Source organism: Boleophthalmus pectinirostris, unplaced genomic scaffold (assembly GCF_026225935.1).
Source record: "Boleophthalmus pectinirostris isolate CB_2022bp ecotype Guang Dong unplaced genomic scaffold, ASM2622593v1 HiC_scaffold_14, whole genome shotgun sequence".
In the NCBI taxonomy this organism is placed as follows: domain Eukaryota; kingdom Metazoa; phylum Chordata; class Actinopteri; order Gobiiformes; family Gobiidae; genus Boleophthalmus; species Boleophthalmus pectinirostris.
In genome coordinates this window covers 34,478,641-34,501,468 of record NW_026571047.1, presented here as the reverse complement: position 1 = coordinate 34,501,468, position 22,828 = coordinate 34,478,641, and the positions used below count along the sequence as shown (strand labels likewise).

Below are 22,828 nucleotides of genomic sequence, written 5' to 3'. Positions count from 1 at the left end.
GCGGCGGCGCTTCCACTTTCAGTTCGGCGGATTGACTCGCGCCGCGTCGCTTCGGCTTCTCTCGCCCCGCGCGCGCCGCTCCGCTCACATAGAGGCTCCGCAGTCACGTGGTGCGCAGAGATGGACACATAAGAGAAGAGAGAGAGAAAGAGAGAGAGAGAGAGAGAGAGAGAGGAGAGGAGAGAGAGAGGAGAGAGGAGAGAGAGGCGCTGGTCCCTCCTCCGCAGTTTGCAGTGCGTCCCAGACTCGGAGCTGCGCGGATCTCCGGGCGGACACGAACATCACGGACACCGGGGTCTCCTCACGTCCTCTCCCCGCGCTCCACCCCCCGCGCTCGGCTCGACCTCCCGCCTGGCCCCGCCGCTTCCTCCGGTCCCCGCGCGCCTCGGAACACCTGGGAATACTTCTTCATCTTCTGCTTTTGCCTCCTCACTTTTGGTTGTTTTTTTGGGATTTACCTGGGCTCGTCTTGGTTCCTGTGCGGCTCGTGCGGCTCGTGTGGCTCCCGCTGCTTTCACGCGTGTGTGGATTGTAAACGGCGGCGTGCTGGATGCGCATTGGGGCTCCGTGCGGAGATGGAGACGCTGATCGTGGTGGTGTTGGCCGCGCTGTGGATGTGGCACTGCAACAGAACCGCGGGCGCAGACTCCATCATCCACATCGGTAAGAGCTGCACTTTTTGGGTTTTTTTTTCCCCACGTACAGCCCCCCCCCCCCCTCCTCCTCCCCGGTCTCTTGGTGAAACTGCACATTCATCAAGTCCACGGCTCCTCGCGGCTCCTTCTCGCGGCTCCTCCTCGCGGCTCCTCACGGTCATGCCACCCGCTGTCGGAGCCGCTGTCGGAGCCGCAGTCTCTGGCAGCGGCTCCGGGAGGCGCGTAACCGAGATCAGGATCGACCGGATCCGTGCGATGACACCGGGTTTGGTTTGGTTTGGTTTGGTTTGGGTCGAGTCCCGGGTCTGATGAGTTTATTGTGTAAAATGTCAAGTTTAATTGTGTAAAAATAACATGATCTCAGTTGGTTTGTTTGGGGGGATTGTAAAACACACACACACACACACACACACACACACACACACACACACACACACACACACACACACACACACACACCTGTGTTTATCCTGGAAAGATTAAGAGACAGAAAGGTGAGACAGAGACCTGGTTTAGATCTGGTTTGGTCCCGATTTAGATCTTGTTTCTACCTGATTTAGTTGTTGTTTAGTCCTGGTTCAGTCCTGTTTCAGATCTTGTTTAGTCCTGGTTTAGTCCTGGTTTAGTCCTGGTTTAGTCCTGGTTTAGTTCTCAGGTCGGTGAGGAGGAGCAGGTTTATGTCATGAGGGTCGATACAAAAACAGGGATGAGTCATGGAACCTGTTGGAAGTTTAGACCTGGTTTAGACCTGGTTTAGACTTGTTTAGATCTCATTTAGTCCTGGTTTAGTCCTGGTTTAGTCCTGGTTTTAGTCCTTTAGACCTGGTTTAGTCCTGGGTTTAGACCTGGTTTAGACCTGGTTTAGTCCTTGGTTTAGTCTGGTTTAGACCTGGTTTAGTCCTGGTTTAGTCCTGGTTTAGTCCTGGTTTAGTCCTGGTTTAGTCCTGGTTTAGACCTGGTTTAGTCCTGGTTTAGTCCTGGTTTAGTCCTGGTTTAGTCCTGGTTTAGACCTGGTTTCTGACATGTGGATTTTCATCAAATCTAATGAATTTGTTTGGTGAAATGTCAAGTTTAATTGTGTAAAAATCTTATTGTCTCAGTTGACAAACACACACACACACACACACACACACACACACACACACACATACACACACACACACACACACACACACACACACACACACACACACACACACACACACACACACACACACACACACACACACACACACACACACACACACGTTTATCCTGGAAAGATTAAGAAACAGAAAGGTGAGACAGAGACCTGGTTTAGACCTGGTTTAGATCTTGTTTAGTCCTGGTTTGGACCTGGTTCAGTCCTGGTTTAGTCCTGGTTTAGACCTGGTTTAGTCCTGGTTTAGTCCTGGTTTAGATCAGGAGTGACTCATTAAAACAGTTGGAGTCTTGAGCTTCAGTTTCTGTTTGTTTAAAGTGAAACACTCCACACATCCTCCTCTTCTCTCTCTTCTCTTCTCTTCTCTTCTTCTCTCTCTTCTCTTCTCTCTCTTCTCTTCTCTCTCTTTCTCTCTTCTCTCTCTTCTCTTCTCGTCTCTTTCTTCTTCTCTCTCTTCTCTTCTCTCTTTCTCTTCTCTCTCTCTCTCTCTTCTCTTCTTCTCTTCTCTTCTCTTCTCTCTCTCTCTCTTCTCTCTTCTCTCTTCTCTCTCTTCTCTCTCTCTCTCTCTCTTCTCTTTCTCTCTTCTCTTCTCTTCTCTCTCTTCTCTCTCTCTCTTCTCTTCTCTTCTCTTTTCTCTCTCTTCTCTTCTCTTCTCTCTCTCTCTCTCTCTTCTCTCTCTCTCTTCTCTCTCTTCTCTCTCTTCTCTCTCTCTCTCTCTCTCTTCTCTCTCTGTCGTTGGCGCAGAGTCTTATTTGATGGAGGGACATTTGTGAAATTGGACGGCGTCGTAAATTCTGGTCTAATTGGAGTGTTTGTGTTTTATTATCGAACACGAGGAATGTGCTGTACGAGTCCGAGTGACGCCGCGACCGACAAACGATGAAGACCGATCTGCGCAAATATGAGCGAGCGAGAAGCTGCGGCGAAAGTCAGAAACTCACCCAGACGTAAAACCCCGACAGATCACGAAGGACGGAAAAAAAACTAAACAAAACCCACACTCGTGAGATTTAAATCGGGAGAGAAAGTTGTTTCCTCGTCAAAAACAGAGCTGGAGTTTTTATAATCTGTGTGTCGTTCATTCATTTGTTTTTCAAAATAAAACTAAAAATAAGAAAATTAAAAAACAACAATTTTCTTCATTATTTGTCTCCAAAACCAAAATAAAAAACAAATAATGTCCGTTTCCCGTTTACGTGATTTAAACTGTGATGCCGGACTGAACCAGGACTAAAACAGGACTAAACCCTTTTCAGTCCTGGTCTCAGTCCTCAGTCCTGGTCTCAGTTCTGGTCTCAGTCCTGGTCCTGTTCCCAGTCTGAGTCCTGGTCTCAATCTTGGTCTGGTTCTGGTCTCAGTTTTTGGTCTCAGTCTCAGTCCTGGTGTCAGTTCTGTTCTGGTCCCGGGCTCAGTCCTGGTCCAGTCCAGCATCACAGTTTAAGTCACATAAACAAGAAATGGTCGTTATCTGTTTTTTTTTCTGTTATTCGTTTAAACACAAAATCAAAATCTGAAAAAATTGGATGACGATCTGTTTTTTCATTTTGGTTTTGGCGCACGTGAGGGCCGATCATTGCTGCTTGCGGCTATATTTTCCAGTTTGTGTTTGTTTCGTTTCGTGTGTGGACGTTTGAACAGAATCACTCAGGGTCATGATGATTTATTTTTCACACGTCTGGACCTGAGGATGAACCTACGACGCAGTTTAAGGCTCAGATAAAAAAAGAAATGATGCTGGCGCCAGAGAAACAACAGTTTTTATCACACACATTAGTTTATGCAAATGAACCATGTGGTTTAAGTTTAGTTTGTGTAAATTAGGGTGTTCAAACGTCTGTTTTTCCCTGGACATGTCCGTATTTTGCGTCATGTCCGGGGCGTCCGGGTTTTTTTTATAAAGTGATGCAAATGTGCGGGTTTTCAGCTCCGTTCACTGGGACATTAAACTGAGCGTCTCTCGTCTGTGACTCAGAAGGAGCGAGACACAAACAGTGGGTCTGAAACATACTGAAGCACAAATGAACATTTAACAACGACTTGGACAAGAAATTCTCTGTTTTCCGTCCCGGTCGAGGACAAGTGTGAGTCCATGTGCACAGGCTGAGGTGAGAGGACAGTGTCCCTCGTTTATCTCAGGTGTTATGTTCTAAAAATAACCTGCGACAGGTGAAATCCACCAAGTATCAACTTTATATTTTACACTTATTCTGTCTGTTTTAAGTCTGTAAAACCTCAACACAAACTTTATACACTTTTCTCCGACAGGATCGACAGGTGCAACACTTTTTACTTCCTTCTTCAAACTTGTTGCTGCTGTCGTCCTTTTGTTATTTTCCTTCTTCTTTATGAAACAAACTGAAGATTCATTTATTCTGTAATGGAGCCGACAGAGCAGAGTCCAGTACAGGACACCCACAGACCACACCTGCCAGTACAACACCACACCTGCCAGTTAACCCGAGATTATATCAACTTTGCACTGCCACCACGAACTGAACCAAGACTAACCCAGGACTAAACCAGAACTGAAACAGGACTAAACCAGGACTAAACCAGGACTAAACCAGGACTAAACCAGGACTAAACCAGGACTGAAACAGGACTCACCGTCAGGACGGGCTTGGAAGTGACGCAGGAAAGGAGCGGCTCAGCTCCGCACCTCACAGAGTTAAACGCGGGAATTGCCTGATCGCACTTTGTGGACAAACTGCTCTGTGTTCTCCAAGAGAGTATCCAAGATTAGTCCTGGTTTAGACCTGGTTTAGACCTGGTTTAGACCTGGTTTAGTCCTGGTTTAGTCCTGACTCACCCGTGTGTATTTACTACCCGCCTGTAATACACAATACACATTAATACGCAACGGACCCTGTGTAAAACAGAAACACATGAGCTGAATGATCTGATCCGACAGACGTGGTTGTGGTTTAGATGTTGTAAAGTTGAGTTTATTTATGGAGCAGTTTGGAATGAAGAATCTGCTGCAGTAGAACTTGTCCCACAGTGTTTGGAAGCGTCGGGTTTGAGCTGCAGGTTAAACTGGTTAAACCTCTCCAGTTTCTTCTGCTAAACCAGCTCATGGTTGTTTGTGTTTTTCCTGGTTTATTAAATTGAATTAAAATAAGTAAATTTGGGTGATTTACTCGGGGAGATGATGTCCCGGTTTGTCAGAGCTCATGTAAACACAGTCCTGAAGGAGAATATCTGAGACACTGATGAACCTGGAAACACTCAGTGCTGCGGTGTTGTGATCTTTTCTTGTTTCGCTCTGACGTTGGTTTTACGACACGGGAAAGAAAAGTTTAAACGTCGTTTCACATCAGTTCTGGCCTTTTCAGTTCGACCTGATGCTACAAACACCAGACTGTTTTTGACTGGAATTATTTAAATAAACTTAAAATTAAATATTGGAAATCGACGTCGAAATCTGTTCTTTTTTTGTTAGTTTTTTTGGTAACACTTTATAATAACTACACATTATTTAGCCTTAATAAAGCATGAACAAAGACTTAATTAATAATGAACAAAGATTTAATTAATAATGATTCACGCTTAGTAAATGTTTAATAAAGGATAATTCGTCTTCACTTTAGAAAAACTTTCAAAAAGACTAAACTAACAGATAACAGCTGCCAGAATTATCATTACATTGTATTATTAGTAAATCATTCTCTTATAGTTTACTAATGATTAATAAATGCTCAAATGGTTAGTTCATGAGTAATTAAGTATGAAATAATTATGAGTAACTATTTACAGCACAGGCAAATTAAGTGCAAGTGCTAATTAAGGTAGTAATGAAGTAATTACTAGGCGTGAATCATTATTAATTAAGTCTTTGTTCATTATTAATTAAGCCTTTGTTCATGCTTTATTAAGGCTAAATAAAGTGTAGTTATTATAAAGTGTTACCCTTTTTTTTTTTTTTTTTACACTAAAACGTTCTTAATTGAAATTCAAAAGAGCAAACGGCACTCAGTCTAATCTAAATTCCCCCTTGAGTCTAAACGGGGGATTCCTTTTGCTCTGGAGCCTCTTTTTTTTTTTTTTTTTTTTTTTTTTTTCTCTCGTGGTTGAGCCTCGTCCCAGAGGAGCGAGAGACGCGAACAGACGACGTTTGTAAATGAGCGGCGGGTTTTTCGGAAACGAACGAAACGAGCACCTGCATGAATCCAAACTCTCTCTCTCTCTCTCTCTCTCTGCCTCTCCTCTCTTTCTGTTTCTCCATTTTCTCTCTATTTTTCTCTCTGTCCCTTTTTCTCTCTCCTGCATTTCTTTCTCTCGTGCTCGGTCATTCACTCTTTCTCTGTCTCTCCCTTGTTCTCTGTGTTTCTCCCTCTTTCTTTCTCTCTCTCTCTCTGTCTGTTTCTCTCTTGCTCTCTCTCTCTGTTTTCCGCTCTCTGTTTCTCTTTCTCTGTCTTTGTCTTTCTCTGTTTTGCTCTCTTCCCTTTCTCTCTCCTTTTCACTTTCTCTCTCCTTCTCTTCCTGTTCCTCTCTTTCTGTTTCTCTCTTTCTCGCTCTATTTCTCTCTGTTTCTCTCTGTTCCTCTCTCTCTGTTTCTCTCTCTTGGTCTCTGTTTTTCTCGCTCTCTGTTTCTCTCCTGTTTCTTTCTGTTTCTCTCTCTCTGTTTCTCTCTCTGTTTCTCTGTGTTTCTCTCTCTTTATGTGTTTCTTAGTCTCTGTGTTTCTCTCTCTCCCTGTTTCTGTGTTTCTCTGTCTCTGTTTCTCTCTCTCTGTTTCTTTCTGTCTCTCTCTTTCTCTTTGCTCTCTCTTTTTCTCTCTGTTTCTCTCACTCTGTTTCTCTCTCTCTGTTTCTGTGTTTCTCTCTCTGTTGCTCTCTCTTTTTCTCTCTGTTTCTCTCTCTCTCTGTGATGAGCTCGTGTTTGTCTCTTCGTTCTGTCGCGTCGTCGTTTCTTTAGTGAAAAACTCGTGTCTCTTTACACTTTTCTCGGTGTTTAAACTCGTTTTTCTTGGTCGTTCACAAAAACAAAACAATTAGAGAACTGTTTAAATCGGAGCCATTTGGTGTCAGTGAAACTCATTCATCTTCATCTCTCTCTTTCTCTCTCTCTGTCTCCTTTTGTCTCTGCTCTCTCTCTTCCTCTCGCTCTTTCTGTCTCTCCTTTTCTCTCTCCTGCTCAGTCATTCTCTCTCTCTCCCACTTCATCTTCTCCACTCTTTTCTTCTGTCTCCACCTCATGCTCTCTTTCCCTCTCTGTATTTTCTCTCTCTCACTCTGTTTCTCTCTCTTTCTTTTTCCCTCTGTCTCTCTGTGTTTCTCTCTTTCTTTCTCTCTCTCTCTCTCTCTCTCTCTCGCTGTTTCTCTATCTCCTCTCTGTTGTTTCTCTCTTTGTTTCTCTCTCTCAGGCTCTTTCTCTCTCTCTCTGTCTCTCTTTTTTCATTCTCTCTTTACTTGTTTCTCTTGGTTTCTCTCTGTGTGTTGTTTCTCTCTTTCTTTCTCTCTCTTTTACTTGTTTTTCTCTTTCTCTCTCTCTCTGTTGTTTATCTCTTTCTTTCTCTCCATTCTTTCTCTCTCTCTGTTTCTCTCTCTCCATAAAACAAAACCAAACCAAACCCAGCTGGAGTTTTGTTTGTGTCGAGGAAACGATTCAGAAAACAGAGGGATGTTTTTTTTTTGATTTTTGTGGTGTTTTTGTGGTGATAAAAATCGTGGTTGGTGATGAACATGAGCTCACGTCACGTCTCTGCGCTTTTGGTATTTTAAAGCCAATTCTCTTTTTTTTCCGCGGTGTATTTTGTGCAGACGTTCACTGATCCGAGTCCATTAAGACGATAATGTCGAGTCATTACACTTATCAAATTATTCTACCAGACAAAAGAGAAAAGAGAAAAGAGACACGTCCAGATTTGCTCGTCTCTGCTCCAGCATCTGTGTCCATGATTAGACAAATGTGTGTCTCCTGCACCATCCCTCCTCCTCCTCCTCCTCCTCCTCCTCCTCTCCTCCTCCTCCTCCTCCTCCTCCTCCTCCTCTCCATCCCTCCTCCTCCTCTTCCTCCTCTTCCCTCCTCGTCTTCATCTCAGAGGCTGAACTTTGAATCAGACGTGAGAGTCATTTTAATCAACGCGGCGCGAAGAGACGACAGAAAGGACAAACGTGGACTGTGCTCAACGTCTCAGACGACCAGACTCACACTCAGGTCTCAGACTGGACTCACACTCAGGTCTCAGACTGGACTCAGACTCAGGTCACAGACTGGACTCAGACTCAGGTCTAACCCCCAGTTCAGTGTAACAGAGTAAAAGTATCAGCAGCAGAACATGAGCAGGTGTCACTTTTCGATTTAACCCGTCGGACACTTTACTCCCTCAGAGTCCGTGCGTCCAGAGGTCGTCATGACGATAAACTCCACTTTAATTATGTTAGAGCTCTAATTTTTCAGCATCTCCAGACTTTTATCAGGGGAAAAACAGGAAATGAAAATGTGGTGTCAAAATAAACTTCCTGTCTTTTCAAAATCTGTCGACGTAAACACCGAGCGTCACATCAGGAACGACTCAAACACTCAATCTAAAACACCTGACCACATCAGACAGAAACTTTACAAGAACAAGTGAAGGAAAAGACTCAAGGAGCAACGAGCAAAAGTGAAACGAGACGAGCTTCATGAACGCAGCTCCACAGATACGACTCGTAACACTGCAAAACCTCCACAAAACCTCCACAAAACCTCCACAAAACATCACAAACCATCACAAAAAACATCACAAAACATCACAAAACCTCCACAAAACATCACAAAACATCACAAAAAACATCACAAAACATCACAAAACATCACAAACATTCCACAAAACATCACAAAACATCACAAAAAACATCACAAAACATCACAAAACATCACAAAACATCAAAAACATCACAAAACATCACAAAACATCACAAAACATCACAAAAAACATCACAAAACATCACAAAACATCACAAAAAACATCACAAAACATCACAAAAAACATCACAAAACATCACAAAAAACATCAAAACAAAAAACATCACAAAAAACATCCACAAAACATCAACAAAAACATCACAAAACATCACAAAAAAATCACAAAAACATCATCCAAAACACAAAACATCACAAAAACATCACAAAACTCACAAAACATCACAAAAACATCACAAAACATCACATCACAAAACATCACAAAAAAACCTCCACAAAACATCAAAAAATCATCACATCACAAAACATCACAAAACATCACAAAAACATCACAAAAAACATCACAAAACAAAAACATCACAAAACATCACAAAAAACATCACAAAACATCACAAAAACATCACAAACACACAAAAAAATCACAAAACACACAAAACATCACAAAACATCACAAAAAACATCACAAAACATCACAAAAACATCACAAAAAAACATCACAAAACATCACAAAACATCACAAAAAACATCACAAAAAACATCACAAAACATCACAAAAACATCACAAAACATCACAAAAAACATCACAAAACATCATCACAAAACATCACAAAACATCACAAAACATCTGACACTTGAGTTTAAAGATTTAAAACAGAACAGAGACAATCAACAACGAAAACATGAACTTATAGTTTAAACGTGAGAATACGCAGAGTTTAGAGTTTAAACGTGAGAATACGCAGAGTTTAGAGTTTAAACGTGAGAATACGCAGAGTTTAGAGTTTAAACGTGAGAATACGCAGAGTTTAGAGTTTAAAACGTGAGAATACGCAGAGTTTAGAGTTTAAACGTGAGAATACGCAGAGTTTAGAGTTTAAACGTGAGAATACGCAGAGTTTAGAGTTTAAACGTGACACAGAGGCTGGAGTCACAGGAGCAGATCTGTTGTCTGGTGTAAACTGAAGTTCATGTCGCTGATGCTCCTGGTGTAAATTCCGGGTTAACTCAGAGTTTTCCTGTTTACTGGAGAGAGGAGGGTCCTGGTCTGGTTTGGTCTGGTTTGGTGAGACTGGAGGGTCCTGGTCTGGTCTGGTTTGGTTTGGTTCGGTTTGGGGGGTGGGGGTTGTTGTCCTGGTTTTTCTCGGGGGAGTCGTGTGTGACATTTGTCGGTCGGTGGCAGATTTGTCGTGGCCTGGAGGCTCTTTGGGCTCAACACTCATTACATTTTAAACAAACACAGATTTGACTCCAGTTCTTACAGTTCTTCTGGTTTAAGACTTTTCAAGGTTTAGTCCTGGTTTAGTCCTGGTTCAGTCCTGGTTTATTTTTGGTTTAGTCTTTTTTTTTTTTTATTTTTATGTTTTAGTCCTGGTTTAGTCCTGTTTTCATATTCCTAAAGCCTAAAATAGTCCTAAAACTAGACCAGTGTTTAGTCCGTGTATAGTCCTGGTTTAGATCTGTCTTAGTCTCTGATAAAATGTCGTGTGTTTGTGTAAATCTGAGTCCCCGGTTTAAACGCCCGGTATAACGACGTGGATATTTCTGTACGTGAGTTTAGATACGCTGAAGTGATCTGAACGTCTCTGAACGTCTCTGAACGTCTCTGAACGTCTCTGAACGTCTCTGCGTTACACATAAAGCTTCAGTTTAAATGTGAAATGCCAAGTGTGTGTGAAGCTCCAGTTTAAATGGTTTAAATCTGTGAATATACGATTTAAATGCCCGGTATAGTGACATAAAGTGCCATATGTTCTCTGCACATAAGATTTAAATGCCCGGGAAATAGGCCCCTTATGTATCTGTGTTGTAATAATCTCCGGTTTAAATGCCCGGGACTGAAGCCGTATGTATCTGTGTGCATGGGTTCAAACGCCCGGGGTAGTTGTGCGTCAGTTTACAAATGTTACACTGTGTGACTTTAATCTGCTGTTGTGGTGTGTGTCAGATGCCCTCCCGGATGAGTGAAATGATGTAGTCCACCTTTAGACCTGAAATAGTCCTGGAACTGTTCTGGTTTAGTCCTAGTTTAGACCTGATTCAGGCCTGGTTTTAGATCTAGGTTTTTAGATCTGGATTAGACCTGGAATTGTCCAGGTTTAAACGCCCAGTGTAGTTGGTGTAAATGTGCGATGTCTTTGTTTATCTGTGTACATGGGTTTAAATGCCCGGTGTCGTTTTTTTAAACGCCCGGTGTCGTTGTTTTAAACGCCCGGTGTGTTGTTTATCTGCGCTCTCGCTCGGAGCCGTGTTCAGTGACAGATGTGCTGCAGTCTCTTCGTTACTGACGCTGTCAGATGCTTTGATAAAGAACATTTGTTTAACAGTGAGCCGGCGTCTCCTGCGGGAGCCGGCGCCTTCTCCATGTAAATCTGTCAAAAATCTCTCCCTCCGTTTGAACGCTGTGGGTTTATGAGAGTCAGAGCTCAGAAAAGGACGACACAAGGAGAAAAGTGAAACCACGAGTCAGCACTTTTCAGGCCGGTCTCCGTGGAGATGTGACACTTCTCCGGTGGTTCTGCAGACGTTCTGATCTGAGGGTTTGTCGTCTGTCGCTCGTCGTTCTGCACTAATGATGTTGTTCTGGTTCACGTCGTGTGTCGTGGATCCACAGGAGCCGAGTGTTTTATGTGAACAGTGCAGAGTCGACAGAGTCCAGACTCTGGTGTCATCAGAAAGTGTGAACGGAGACACTGTGTGTGAAAGATTTACCCCAGAATTTTACCACGAGTCTGAGTCTAAAGATCAGACGAGGATTAAAACACGACTATGAGTATTTTTTATAATCACTGCACTGACAGATGTTTAACTGAACTGAACTGGACTTGAGTGATCCAGGTTTAGTTGAATCCAGACTTGAGTGATCCAGGTTTAGTTGAATCCAGACTTGAATGATCCAGGCCACACTGAGTGTTAAACTTGATTTACAGTCCAGTGTCAGATCTGTTCACCTCAGAAATGTTGGAACTGCACATTGAACTGACACAGACAATAAGATCTGTGATCAGTCGTCTTCACACACGTGTGAAGTGTCCTTTTCCTCTGCTTTTCTTTCTTTCAATAAACATTGAGTAAAAATGTGTTGAATTTAGATTTGACACATTTGTTTATATTTTACACAAACAAAACTTGACACAAACTAATGTGTGTGAAAAAAACTGTTGTTTCTTGTGTCTGATGTGGTTCAGTTTGTGTTGGACTAAAGACACAGAGACTCATATGAGTGTTCTCCCTGTGACAGAGGGGTGTTCTCTCTGTGTCTCCCTGTGACAGAGGGGTGTTCTCTCTGTGTGTCAGAGGGGTGTTCTCTCTCTGTGTGTCAGAGGGGTGTTCTCTCTGTGACAGAGGGGTGTTCTCTCTGTGTGTCAGAGGGGTGTTTCTCTCTGTTGAGGGGTGTCTTCAGGGTGTCAGAGGGGTTCTCTCTGTGACAGAGGGGTTTCCTCTCTGTGTCTCTCTGTGTCAGAGGGGTGTTCTCTCTGTGTCAGAGGGGTGTTCTCTCAGAGGGTGTGTGACAGAGGGGTGTTCTCTCTGTGTCAGAGGGGTGTTCTCTCCTGTGACAGAGGGTGTTCTTCTGTGTCAGAGGGGTGTTCTCTCTGTGTGAGGGGTGTCTCTGTGTCAGAGGGGTGTTCTCTCTGTGTCAGAGGGGTGTTCTCTCTGTGTCAGAGGGGTGTTTCTCTCTGTGACAGAGGGGTGTTCTCTCTGTGTCAGAGGGGTGTTCTCTCTGTGTGTCAGAGGGGGTGTTCTCTCTGTGACAGAGGGGTGTTCTCTTGTGTCAGGGGGTGTTCTCTGTGTCAGAGGGTGTCTCTCTGTGTCAGAGGGGTGTTCTCTCTGTGACAGAGGGGTCTCTGTGTCAGAGGGGTGTTCTCTCTGTGACAGAGGGGTGTTCTCTCTGTGTCAGAGGGGTGTTCTCTCTGTGTCAGAGGGGTGTTTCTCTCTGTGACAGAGGGGTGTTCTCTCTGTGTCAGAGGGGTGTTCTCTCTGTGTCAGAGGGGTTGTTTCTCTCTCTGTGTCAGAGGGGTGTTCTCTCTGTGACAGAGGGGTTTCTCTCTGTGACAGAGGGGTGTTCTCTCTGTGTCTCTGTGAGAGGGGTGTTCTCTCTGTGTCAGAGGGGTGTTCTCTCTGTGTGACAGAGGGGTGTCTCTCTCTGTGTCAGAGGGTGTTCTCTCTGTGTCAGAGGGGTGTTCTCTGTTCTGTGTCAGAGGGGTGTTCTCTTCTGTGTCAGAGGGGTGTTCTCTCTGTGTCAGAGGGGTGTTCTCTCTGTGTGTCAGAGGGTGTTCTCTCTGTGTGTCAGAGGGGTGTTCTCTCTCTGTGTCAGAGGGGTGTTCTCTCTGTGTCAGAGGGGTGTTCTCTCTGTTCTGTGTCAGAGGGGTGTTCTCTCTGTGTGTCAGAGGGGTGTTCTCTCTGTGTGACAGAGGGGTGTTCTCTCTGTGTGACAGAGGGGTGTTTCTCTGTGTCAGAGGGTGTGTCTCTCTGTGTGTCAGAGGGGTGTTCTCTCTGTGTCAGAGGGGTGTTCTCTCTGTGACAGAGGGGTGTTCTCTTCTGTGTCAGAGGGGTGTTTCTCTCTGTGTCAGAGGGGTGTTCTCTCTGTGTCAGAGGGGTGTCTCTCTGTGTCAGAGGGGTGTTCTCTCTGTGACAGAGGGGTGTTCTCTCTGTGTCAGAGGGGTGTTCTCTCTGTGTCAGAGGGGTGTTCTCTCTGTGTCAGAGGGGTGTTTCTCTCTGTGTGTCAGAGGGGTGTTCTCTCTGTGTCAGAGGGGTTCTCTCTCTGTGTCAGAGGGGTGTTCTCTCTGTGTCAGTCAGTTCTCTCTGTGTCAGAGGGTGTTCTCTCTGCGAGGGGGTGTTCTCTCTGTGTCAGAGGGGTGTTCTCTCTCTGTGTCAGAGGGGTGTTTCTCTCTGTGTCAGAGGGTGTTCTCTCTGTGTCAGAGGGGTTCTCTCTGTTCTCTGTGTCAGAGGGGTGTTCTCTCTGTTCAGAGGGGTTTCTCTGTGTGTCAGAGGGGTGTTCTCTCTGTGTCAGAGGGGTGTTCTCTCTGTGTCAGAGGGGGGTGTTCTCTCTGTGTCAGAGGGTGTTCTCTCGTGTGTCAGAGGGGGTTCTCTCTGTGTCAGAGGGGTGTTCTCTCTGTGTCAGAGGGGTGTTCTCTCTGTGTCAGAGGGCGTTCTCTCTGTCAGAGGGCTGTTCTCTCTGTGTCAGAGGGGTGTTCTCTCTGTGTGTCAGAGGGGTGTTCTCTCTGTGACAGAGGGGTGTTCTCTCTGTGTGACAGAGGGTGTTCTCTCTGTTGTCTCTCTCTGTGGCAGAGGGGTGTTCTCTCTGTGTGACAGAGGGGGTGTTCTCTCTGTGTCAGAGGGGTGTTCTCTCTGTGACAGAGGGGTGTTCTCTCTGTGTCAGAGGGGTGTTCTCTCTGTGAGGGGTGTTCTCTCTGCTGTGTTCTCAGAGGGGTGTTCTCTCTGTGTGTCAGAGGGGTGTTCTCTCTGTGTCAGAGGGGTGTTCTCTCTGTTCAGAGGGGTGTTCTCTCTCTGTGTCAGAGGGTGTTTCTCTCTGTGTCAGAGGGGTGTTCTCTCTGTGTCAGAGGGGTGTTCTCTCTGTCAGAGGTGTGTCAGAGGGTGTTCTCTCTGGACAGAGGGGTGTTCTCTCTGTGTCAGAGGGGTGTTCTCTCTGTGTGTGTCAGAGGGGTGTTCTCTCTGTGTCAGAGGGGTGTTCTCTCTGTGTGAGACTCTCTGTTGAGAGGGTGTTCTCTCTGTGTCAGAGGGGTGTTCTCTCTGTGACAGAGGGGTGTTCTCTCTCTGTGTGTCAGAGGGGTGTTCTCTCTGTGTCAGAGGTGTTCTCTCTGTGTCAGAGGGTGTTCTCTCTGTGTCAGAGGGGTGTTCTCTCTGTGTCAGAGGGGTGTTCTCTCTGTTGTTCTGTGTCAGAGGGTGTTCTCTCTGCTGTGACAGAGGGTGTTTCTGTTCTCTGTGTCAGAGGGTTTCTCTCTGTGTCAGGGGTTTCTCTCTGTGTCAGAGGTGTTCTCTCTGTTGACAGAGGGGTGTTCTCTCTGTGACAGAGGGGTGTTCTCTCTGTGACAGAGGGGTGTTCTCTCTGTGTTCAGAGGGGTGTTCTCTCTGTGTCAGAGGGGTGTCTCTCTGTGTCAGAGGGTCTCTCTGTGTGTCAGAGGGGTGTTCTCTCTGTGACAGAGGGTGTTCTCTCTGTGTCAGAGGGTGTTCTCTCTCTGTGTCAGAGGGGTGTTCTCTCTGTGACAGAGGGTTGTTCTCTCTGTGTGTCAGAGGGGTGTTCTCTCTGTGTCAGAGGGGTTCTCACAGAGGGTCTCTCTGTGACAGAGGGTGTTCTCTCTGTGTCAGAGGGGTGTTCTCTCTGTGTCAAGGGTGTTCTCTCTGTGACAGAGGGGTGTTCTCTCTGTCAGAGGGGTGTTCTCTCTGTGTCAGAGGGGGTTCTCTCTGTGTCAGAGGGTGTCTCTCTGTGTCAGAGGGGTGTTCTCTCTGTGTCAGAGGGGTGTTCTCTCTGTGTCAGAGGGGTGTTCTGCTGATGCTCAGTCTGTTCTGTGTTTCTGTTCATGTGAAACTTTACACAAACACCAGGTTTAAATTCTCGTGTTCTACTGTTGTGACGGTGAATTAGTTGTTGGGGCACAGACCTCGACCAGACCCATAAATCAGAAACGACAGCGACAACGTGGCGGCGTGTGTGTGTGTGTGTGTGTGTGTGTGTGTGTGTGTGTGTGCGTGTGCGTGCGTGCGTGTGTGCGTGTGTGTGTGTGTGCGTGTGTGTGTGTGATTGTGCGTGTGTGTGTGTGTGTGTGTGTGTGTGTTGTGTGTGTGTGTGTGTGTGTGTGTGTGTGTGTGTGTGTGTGTGTGTGTGTGTGTGTGTGTGTGCGTGTGTGTGTGTGTGTGTGTGTGTGTGTGTGTGTGTGTGCGTGTGTGTGTGTGTGTGTGTGTGTGTGTGTGTGTGTGTGTGTGTGTGTGTGTGTGTGTGCGTCTGGTTCGGCCGGTGATCAACACGAGGATAAAAGTCCAGCGCTGCCACATGAACCAACCTGATCTTGGTTTATTTTAGTTTTACTCGTCCCTGTAGAGACATTTGAGAAAAGTGCTCAAGCAGAGTCACCAAACGTCCATTTTTCCCTGGACATGTTCGATTTTCATGTCGTGTTTTGGCCGTCCAGGTTTTTTTTTTTAAGTGATGGAAATGTTCAGGTTTTCAGGATCTTTCATTGGGACATTAAACTGAGCGTCTCTCGTCGCGTCTGTGACTCAGAAGGAGCGAGACACAAACAGTCGAAGCACAAATGCACATTTAACGACGACTTGGACAAGAAATTCTGAAGAATTTCCGTTTTGGTCGAGACGAGTGTGAGTCCATGTGCACAGTGTGTAAAGCAGCACATATGTGTCGGTGTTCAGTGTGTCAGGGACCTTAAAGCTCCAGGACACAGAAAAACATTAAAAGGTTTTACCAGATGACGAGGCCCCGCCCCCCTCCCCCCGTACGCTGTCCTGGTTTTGACAAACACAAATCTGGTCACACTGACTCAAGTAACTGTCAGGACGTCACATCTGACTTATAACCTGAAGTGAATTTGAAGGATGAAACATGAAACAAATCACAAAATCTGGAGTTTTTAAAGGACAGACACAGAAACGAGACAAACTGAATCATATTTTTGACAGGTCTGAAGGACAATTCAGAAACAAAAAACGCTTTTCCACACCTCACTCTTACCGGTGCGTGTTTGTCTTTTCAGTTCTCCTGCCTTTAGTTTAACTTCTTGCTCCTCCATATTGGGGACACCAGGTCAAAATAGATGCAGACTCAGGGGAAGATGATTAAATGAAGAGGGGGCGTTCAGTGCAAGAGCTCTGGCTCTGCCGATCCTGTTTAGTAGTTAAATAACAATTACATTACATTACTTCTCTGTTTTATCCATATTATTTATTTATAAACAAGTATTCCTTAGTTTCCAAATTTCGGGTCGGGCTTGGGCTCAGTCTTAAGATCTTACCTCTAGAAACGAGACAAACTGAATCAGATCTGAAGGAGAAACAGAAACGGGAGAAACATTTCAGACTCACAGAAAAACTTTGTCACTTTAAACTCACAGCGGGAATTAAAAGTCCTGTTAGTTTAACTCAAGTACAAGTTCCTTCATATGTTTCCTGTTTATGATACAGTGTGTGTGTGTGTGTGTGTGTATAATTGTGTGTGTGTGTGTGTGTGTGTGTGTATAATTGTGTGTGATGTGTGTGTGTGTATAATTGTGTGTGTGTGTGTGTGTGTGTATAATTGTGTGTGTGTGTGTGTGTATAATTGTGTGTGTGTGTGTGTGTGTATAATTGTGTGTGTATAATTGTGTGTGTGTGTGTGTGTGTGTATAATTGTGTGTGTGTATGTGTGTGTGTATAATAAATTGTGTGTGTGTGTGTGTGTGTGTGTGTATAATTGTGTGTGTATAATTGTGTGTGTGTGTGTGTATAATTGTGTGTGTGTGTGTGTATAATTGTGTGTGTGTGTGTGTGTGTGTGTGTATAATTGTGTGTGTGTGTGTGTGTGTGTATAATTGTGTGTGTGTGTGTGTGTGTGTGTGTGTGTGTATAATTGTGTGTGTGTGTGTGTGTGTGTATAATTGTGTGTGTGTGTGTGTGTGTGTTATAATTGTGTGTGTGTGTGTGTGTGTGTGTGTGTGTGTATAATTGTGTGTGTGTGTGTATAATTGTGTGTGTGTGTGTGTGTGTGTGTGTATAATTGTGTGTGTGTGTGTGTGTGTGTATAATTGTGTGTGTGTGTGTGTATAATTGCGTGTGTGTGTGTGTGTGTGTGTGTATAATTGTGTGTGTGTGTGTATAATTGCGTGTGTGTGTGTGTGTGTATAATTGTGTGTGTGTGTGTGTGTGATAATTGTGTGTGTGTGTAATTGTGTGTGTGTGTGTGTGTGTATAACTGTGTGTGTGTTGTGTTGTTTCTGCGCTGTGTGAGTCTGCAGCAGGTTTAACTGGACGTGCAGCTGATCCGGGACGGAGCCGAGCGTTTTGTAAAGGATTTTCCTCTCACTTCATTTGAATTCAACATGAGCCTGACAAAAACACAAACATTTGGATTCTGTCAACTCCGACTCAGTAATCCAGGCTTAGTTTACCCTGCACTCCTCTGCCCGTTAAACCAACACTGTGTGGAGTCCTGGGAGGCGACGGCTGCTCTGCATTTACACTCTGGAAATAAACCCACTGGACTGGACGGGAAAAACTCTAAATCAATGAATATTTTAAAAGTCAACTACTCAAACGAACGAATTTCGATTAAGAACGAAAAATGACAAAATGAGAAAAACAGTTTATTTCATTATTTTGTTTTAAGTGTCAAACAAAAAAACTAATTTTGACGTCTATTTCCAATATTTAATTTAAATTTCACTTGGTGTAAATCGTGTGACTTCGCAGGATTAGGATTCGTTCACTCGACAGGAGGCGGGGACTTTTTTATTTAACCAATCGCTGCTGTTTGGTCGTGACGTTTGTAAAGTGTCACTAACAGGAAGAACTGGGATATTAAACTTTTCCCAAATCCCGTAGGAAGAAGAACAATAATGTCTTTATGGAAGCTGATTTTACCAGTAAATAAAAAAATAAAAGCCTCACAGAAAGTCATAATTACAAGTTTAAAATTCATAATTACGAGTTTAAATGTCATAGTTAGTTTGATTTTGACTTGAGTGATCAGGTTTAATTTGATCTCAACAGCACTGACCCAGGTTTAGTTTGATCCAGGTTTAGTTTGATCCAGGTTTAGTTTGATCCTGACTTGAGTGATCCAGGTTTAGTTTTGACTACAGTAATTAGATTTAGTTTGATCTCGACAGTACTGACCCAGGTTTAGTTTAGATTTTGACTTTCATTTGATCCTCACTTGAGTAATCCAGGTTTACTTTCATTTTGTCTACAGTAGTTCAGGTTTAGTTTGATCCTGGTTTGAGTGATTCAGGTTTAGTTTGATCCAGGTTTAGTTTGATCCAGGTTTAGTCTGATCCAGGTTTAGTCTGATCCAGGTTTAGTTTGATCCAGGTTTAGTTTCCAGGTTTAGTTTGATCCAGGTTTAGTTTGATCCAGTTTAGTTTGATCCAGGTTTAGTTTGATCCAGGTTTAGTTTGATCCAGGTTTAGTTTGATCCAGGTTTAGTTTAGTCTGATCCAGGTTTAGTTTGATCCAGGTTTAGTTTGATTCTGGTTTAGTTTGATCCAGGTTTAGTTTGATCCAGGTTTAGTTTGATCCAGGTTTAGTTTGATCCAGGTTTAGTTTGATCCAGGTTTAGTCTGATCCAGGTTTAGTTTGATCCAGGTTTAGTTTGATCCAGGTTTAGTTTGATCCAGGTTTAGTTTGATCCAGGTTTAGTTTGATCCAGGTTTAGTTTGATCCAGGTTTAGTTTGATTTAGTCTGATCCAGGTTTAGTTTGATCCAGGTTTAGTTTGATCCAGGTTTAGTTTGATCCAGGTTTAGTCTGATCCAGGTTTAGTTTCCAGGTTTAGTCTGATCCAGGTTTAGTTTGATCCTGACTTGAGTCTTGTTTTTTCTCGTTTGTTTGTGCTTTTGTCGTTTGTTTTCCGGTTCTGAGCGACGCTGGGACTCGTTCGTTTCTCCGCGGGCGACGCCTCCTGTTGTTCTCTCGCTCTGGAGACACTCGTTTAACTGCCCCCCCTCTCTCTCTCTTTCTCTCTTTCTCTCTTCTTTTCTTCTGTCGCTCTCCTCTCTTTTTTCGATGACTTTATCTCTTCGCTCTCCTCCCTCTTTCTCCCATTTCCTCTCCTTCTTCTCTCTCTGTCTCTCTCCCCTCCTCCTCCTCCTTCCCTCTTTTCTTCTTCTCTCTCTCCTTTTTCGTCTCTCTCTCTCTCCGCTGTATTGACTTGTCGTTCGGTAAATGATGGAGGGATGATATTTATCTCGGTGCTTCGTCTTCGCTCCGGAGGAAAACTCGGGTTATTTTTCTGTTTTACGACGTGATGATGAACTTCTTCCTCTTTATTATCTCCAAACTAATCTGTCGCTCTCTCTTTCTCTCTTCCTCTTCTCTCTCTTTTTCTCTCTTTTCTTTCTCGTTCTCTTCTCCCTGTACGAGGTCAGAGGTCGGGGTTTTTCTCTCCGTCGTCTCTCTTCATTTCTTCCTCTTCTCTTGAAACAGCAGGTACAGGGTCAGAGGTCAGGATTACTGCACACTGGGTCTTTCCTCTCCTCTCTCCCTCTCTCCTTTCCTCTCTCCTCTTCTCCTCCCTCTCTCCTCTCCTCTCCTCTTTCCTCTCTCCCTCTCTCCTCTCCTCTCCTCCCTCTCTCCTCTCCTCTCCCTCTCTCCTCTCTCCTCCTCCCTCTCTCTCCTCCCTCTCTCCTCTCCTCTCTCCTCCTCCTCCCTCTCTCCTCTCTTCTCTCTCTCCTCTTTCTCTCTCTCCTCTCTCCTCTCCTCTCCCTCTCTCCTCTCTCTCCTCTCTCCTCCTCTCTCTCCTCTCTCCCTCTCTCTCCTCTCTCTCTCCTCTCTCCTCTCCTCCCCTCCTCTCTCTCTCCTCTCTCCTCCTCCTCTCCTCTCCTCCTCCCTCTCTCCTCTTCCTTTCGTCTTTCTCCTCCTGTCTTCCATGTACCATGGCTCAGAGGGTCAGAGTTTTTGTTTGCTGTTCTCTGTTTCTGTTCTGAACACAATGACCCCAGACGTTCCTCAGACGTTCCTCAGACGTTCCTCAGACGTTCCTCAGACGTTCCTCAGACGTTCCTCAGACGTTCCTCAGTCGTTCCTCAGACGTTCCTCAGACGTTCCTCAGATGTTCCTCAGACGTTCCTCAGACGTTCCTCAGACGTTCCTCAGACGTTCCTCAGACGTTCCTCAGACGTTCCTCAGATGTTCCTCAGTCGTTCCTCAGACGTTCCCCAGTCGTTCCTCAGTCGTTCCTCAGACGTTCCTCAGACGTTCCTCAGACGTTCCTCAGTCGTTCCTCAGTCGTTCCTCAGACGTTCCTCAGTCGTTCCTCAGATGTTCCTCAGACGTTCCTCAGATGTTCCTCGACCAGATCAGAAAAATATTCAGAGTAAAGAAACAACGATGACGCCTTAGTGACACTGAACAAAACTGAGTGAACAAGTTCCTTCTGTTTTCTTCATGATCCTGACATTAGTTTAGTTGAGTGTGTTTGACTGAAGCTCGTCGTTGTTTCCTTTTAGTGTCTTTCGTCTTTCTTCCCTTGATGCTGTATTTTTTGGACTATAAGGTTAAAATCTTTTAATTTTCTCAAAAATCATCAGTGATCATCCGGTGCCTTGTGTATAAATTCTGGTTGTGTTTCTGACCTCGAACTGATTTTCTGTGGTACACGTCGCTCAAAAGTCTGTCAAAATGTTTTAGTACGACTTTGGTAAACTACAAAGCCGCACCGTTTGATTGTCGGAGTCTCGCAGAGTAAAACACATTCACCAAAACAGAGGCGACGCCGACGGGTCGAGGACGTCTGGACTCAGGGATCAGCCTCAAGTTTCGTCCATTTGTTTCACTTAATGCGCCTTAAAAATAAAATACAGTAATTGTGTATAAATTGTTCATGTTAGAATGTTTCTCCTTTGTGGAGTTTGTTGGTTGAAGATTTGGTGATGGGGCAGATTTATGAAACTGCTGGAGAAAACGACATTTTGCCCTCAGAAAAACATGAACCTGAAGTCCCACAGAGCCACATCCAGACACTTCAGACGGGAAGGTCTTCTCGTGGGGAAGGTCTGTTCGCTCCTTTGGGTTTTCAGGGGTCACACGCTTTTATCGGCGTCCAAATGTCCAGTTCTAACGACGCGTCTTTAAAAGTAACGTCCAGCGCTGGTCACTGGAGTGGACGGACTAAACCACAGAGCCCTGGGAGAGCTGGAGGAACGACTGAAGAGCAGGTTTATGACTGTAGATCCTCAGTCTGGATTAAACTCTCTGAAACTGCACTGGTGTTAAAGTTCCACACTTCAGATAAAAAAAGCTTCAGATTCATCTAAACTCGTGTGACTTTTATTGGTCTATAAACACTCATGAGTCTGATCTGATCTGTTTTTTATGACAGAAATTAAGAGTTTATCCTTTAATAGTGACCAGAATTTCAAAATAAAACCTGGGACGCTCTCGGTTTGTGGTGGTTTGTAATAATAAAATAGTGAAACGAGTCAAAATGAAGTGAAACTGTTCTGCTCTCGGCTCATTCATGAAGTGAAGATTTTCTTGGTGTTTTTTGTAATTTTACCAAAACAAATGTCAGTTTTGTTTGTCTTTACTGTTGGTTTAGGTCAGATTGGTCAAAAATAGAGACACTGGGACATTTCTTGTACAAAACTTGGACAAATCAGTGGTTTTGTATAAATCTGCTGGGACAGAGACACAGGCTCAAAACTGATCGTCTGAAAAAGTGAGGATCAAACCTCCATGTTTGTTTTCCCAGTGGGACGTGTCTGTTGTCAAAGTTGATCTTTTCAAGTCTTTTGAACCATTTCACTTTTGTTTCTGGTTCTGATATTGTCATATTTTAGTTTTGGGATTCGGACGTCGTAATATTTGGGTTTCACGTTTCAGACGGAGGGCAGGAAGTGAACTGACTGGAGGAAATACCCTGGTTCTTCATCTAGATGTCACAGGTTTTTTTTTTTTTTTTTTTGCTTTTATAAATTGCCTTTTCATTTGTGTTTTATAATTTGGTTTAGTCCTAGTTTTGACTGTTTTTAGTCCTGGTTTAGTCCTAGTTTTGACTGTTTTTAGTCCTGGTTTAGTCCTAGTTTAGTCCTGGTTTTGACTGTTTTTAGTCCTGGTTTAGTCCTGGTTTTGACTGTTTTTAGTCCTGGTTTAGTCCTGGTTTAGTCCTGGTTTTGACTGTTTTTAGTCCTGGTTTAGTCCTGGTTTTGACAGTTTTTAGTCTGGGTTTAGTCCTGGTTTAGTCCTGGTTTTGACTGTTTTTAGTCCTGGTTTAGTCCTGGTTTTGACAGTTTTTAGTCTGGGTTTAGTCCTGGTTTAGTCCTGGTTTTGACTGTTTTTAGTCCTGGTTTAGTCCTGGTTTTGACTGTTTTTAGTCCTGGTTTAGTCCTGGTTTTGACTGTGTTTAGTCCTGGTTTAGTCCTGGTTTTGACATTTTTAATCCTGGTTTAGACCTGGTTTAATTCTG

At 44.3% G+C, this 22,828-nt stretch overlaps 1 protein-coding gene across 1 annotated transcript in view; it reads left to right on the top strand.

Annotated features, from left to right (window-relative positions):
* Window positions 1–550: 550 nt before the first annotated feature.
* LOC110171951 (glutamate receptor ionotropic, delta-1-like) overlaps window positions 551–22,828 on the top strand; it is a 428,946-nt gene continuing 406,668 nt past the window's right edge. Inside the window, exons 1-2 of the mRNA XM_055149944.1 lie at window positions 551–663; window positions 22,246–22,307. Of these exons, the coding sequence (XP_055005919.1) occupies window positions 551–663; window positions 22,246–22,307 (175 nt within the window). The remainder of the gene's footprint in view (window positions 664–22,245; window positions 22,308–22,828) is intronic.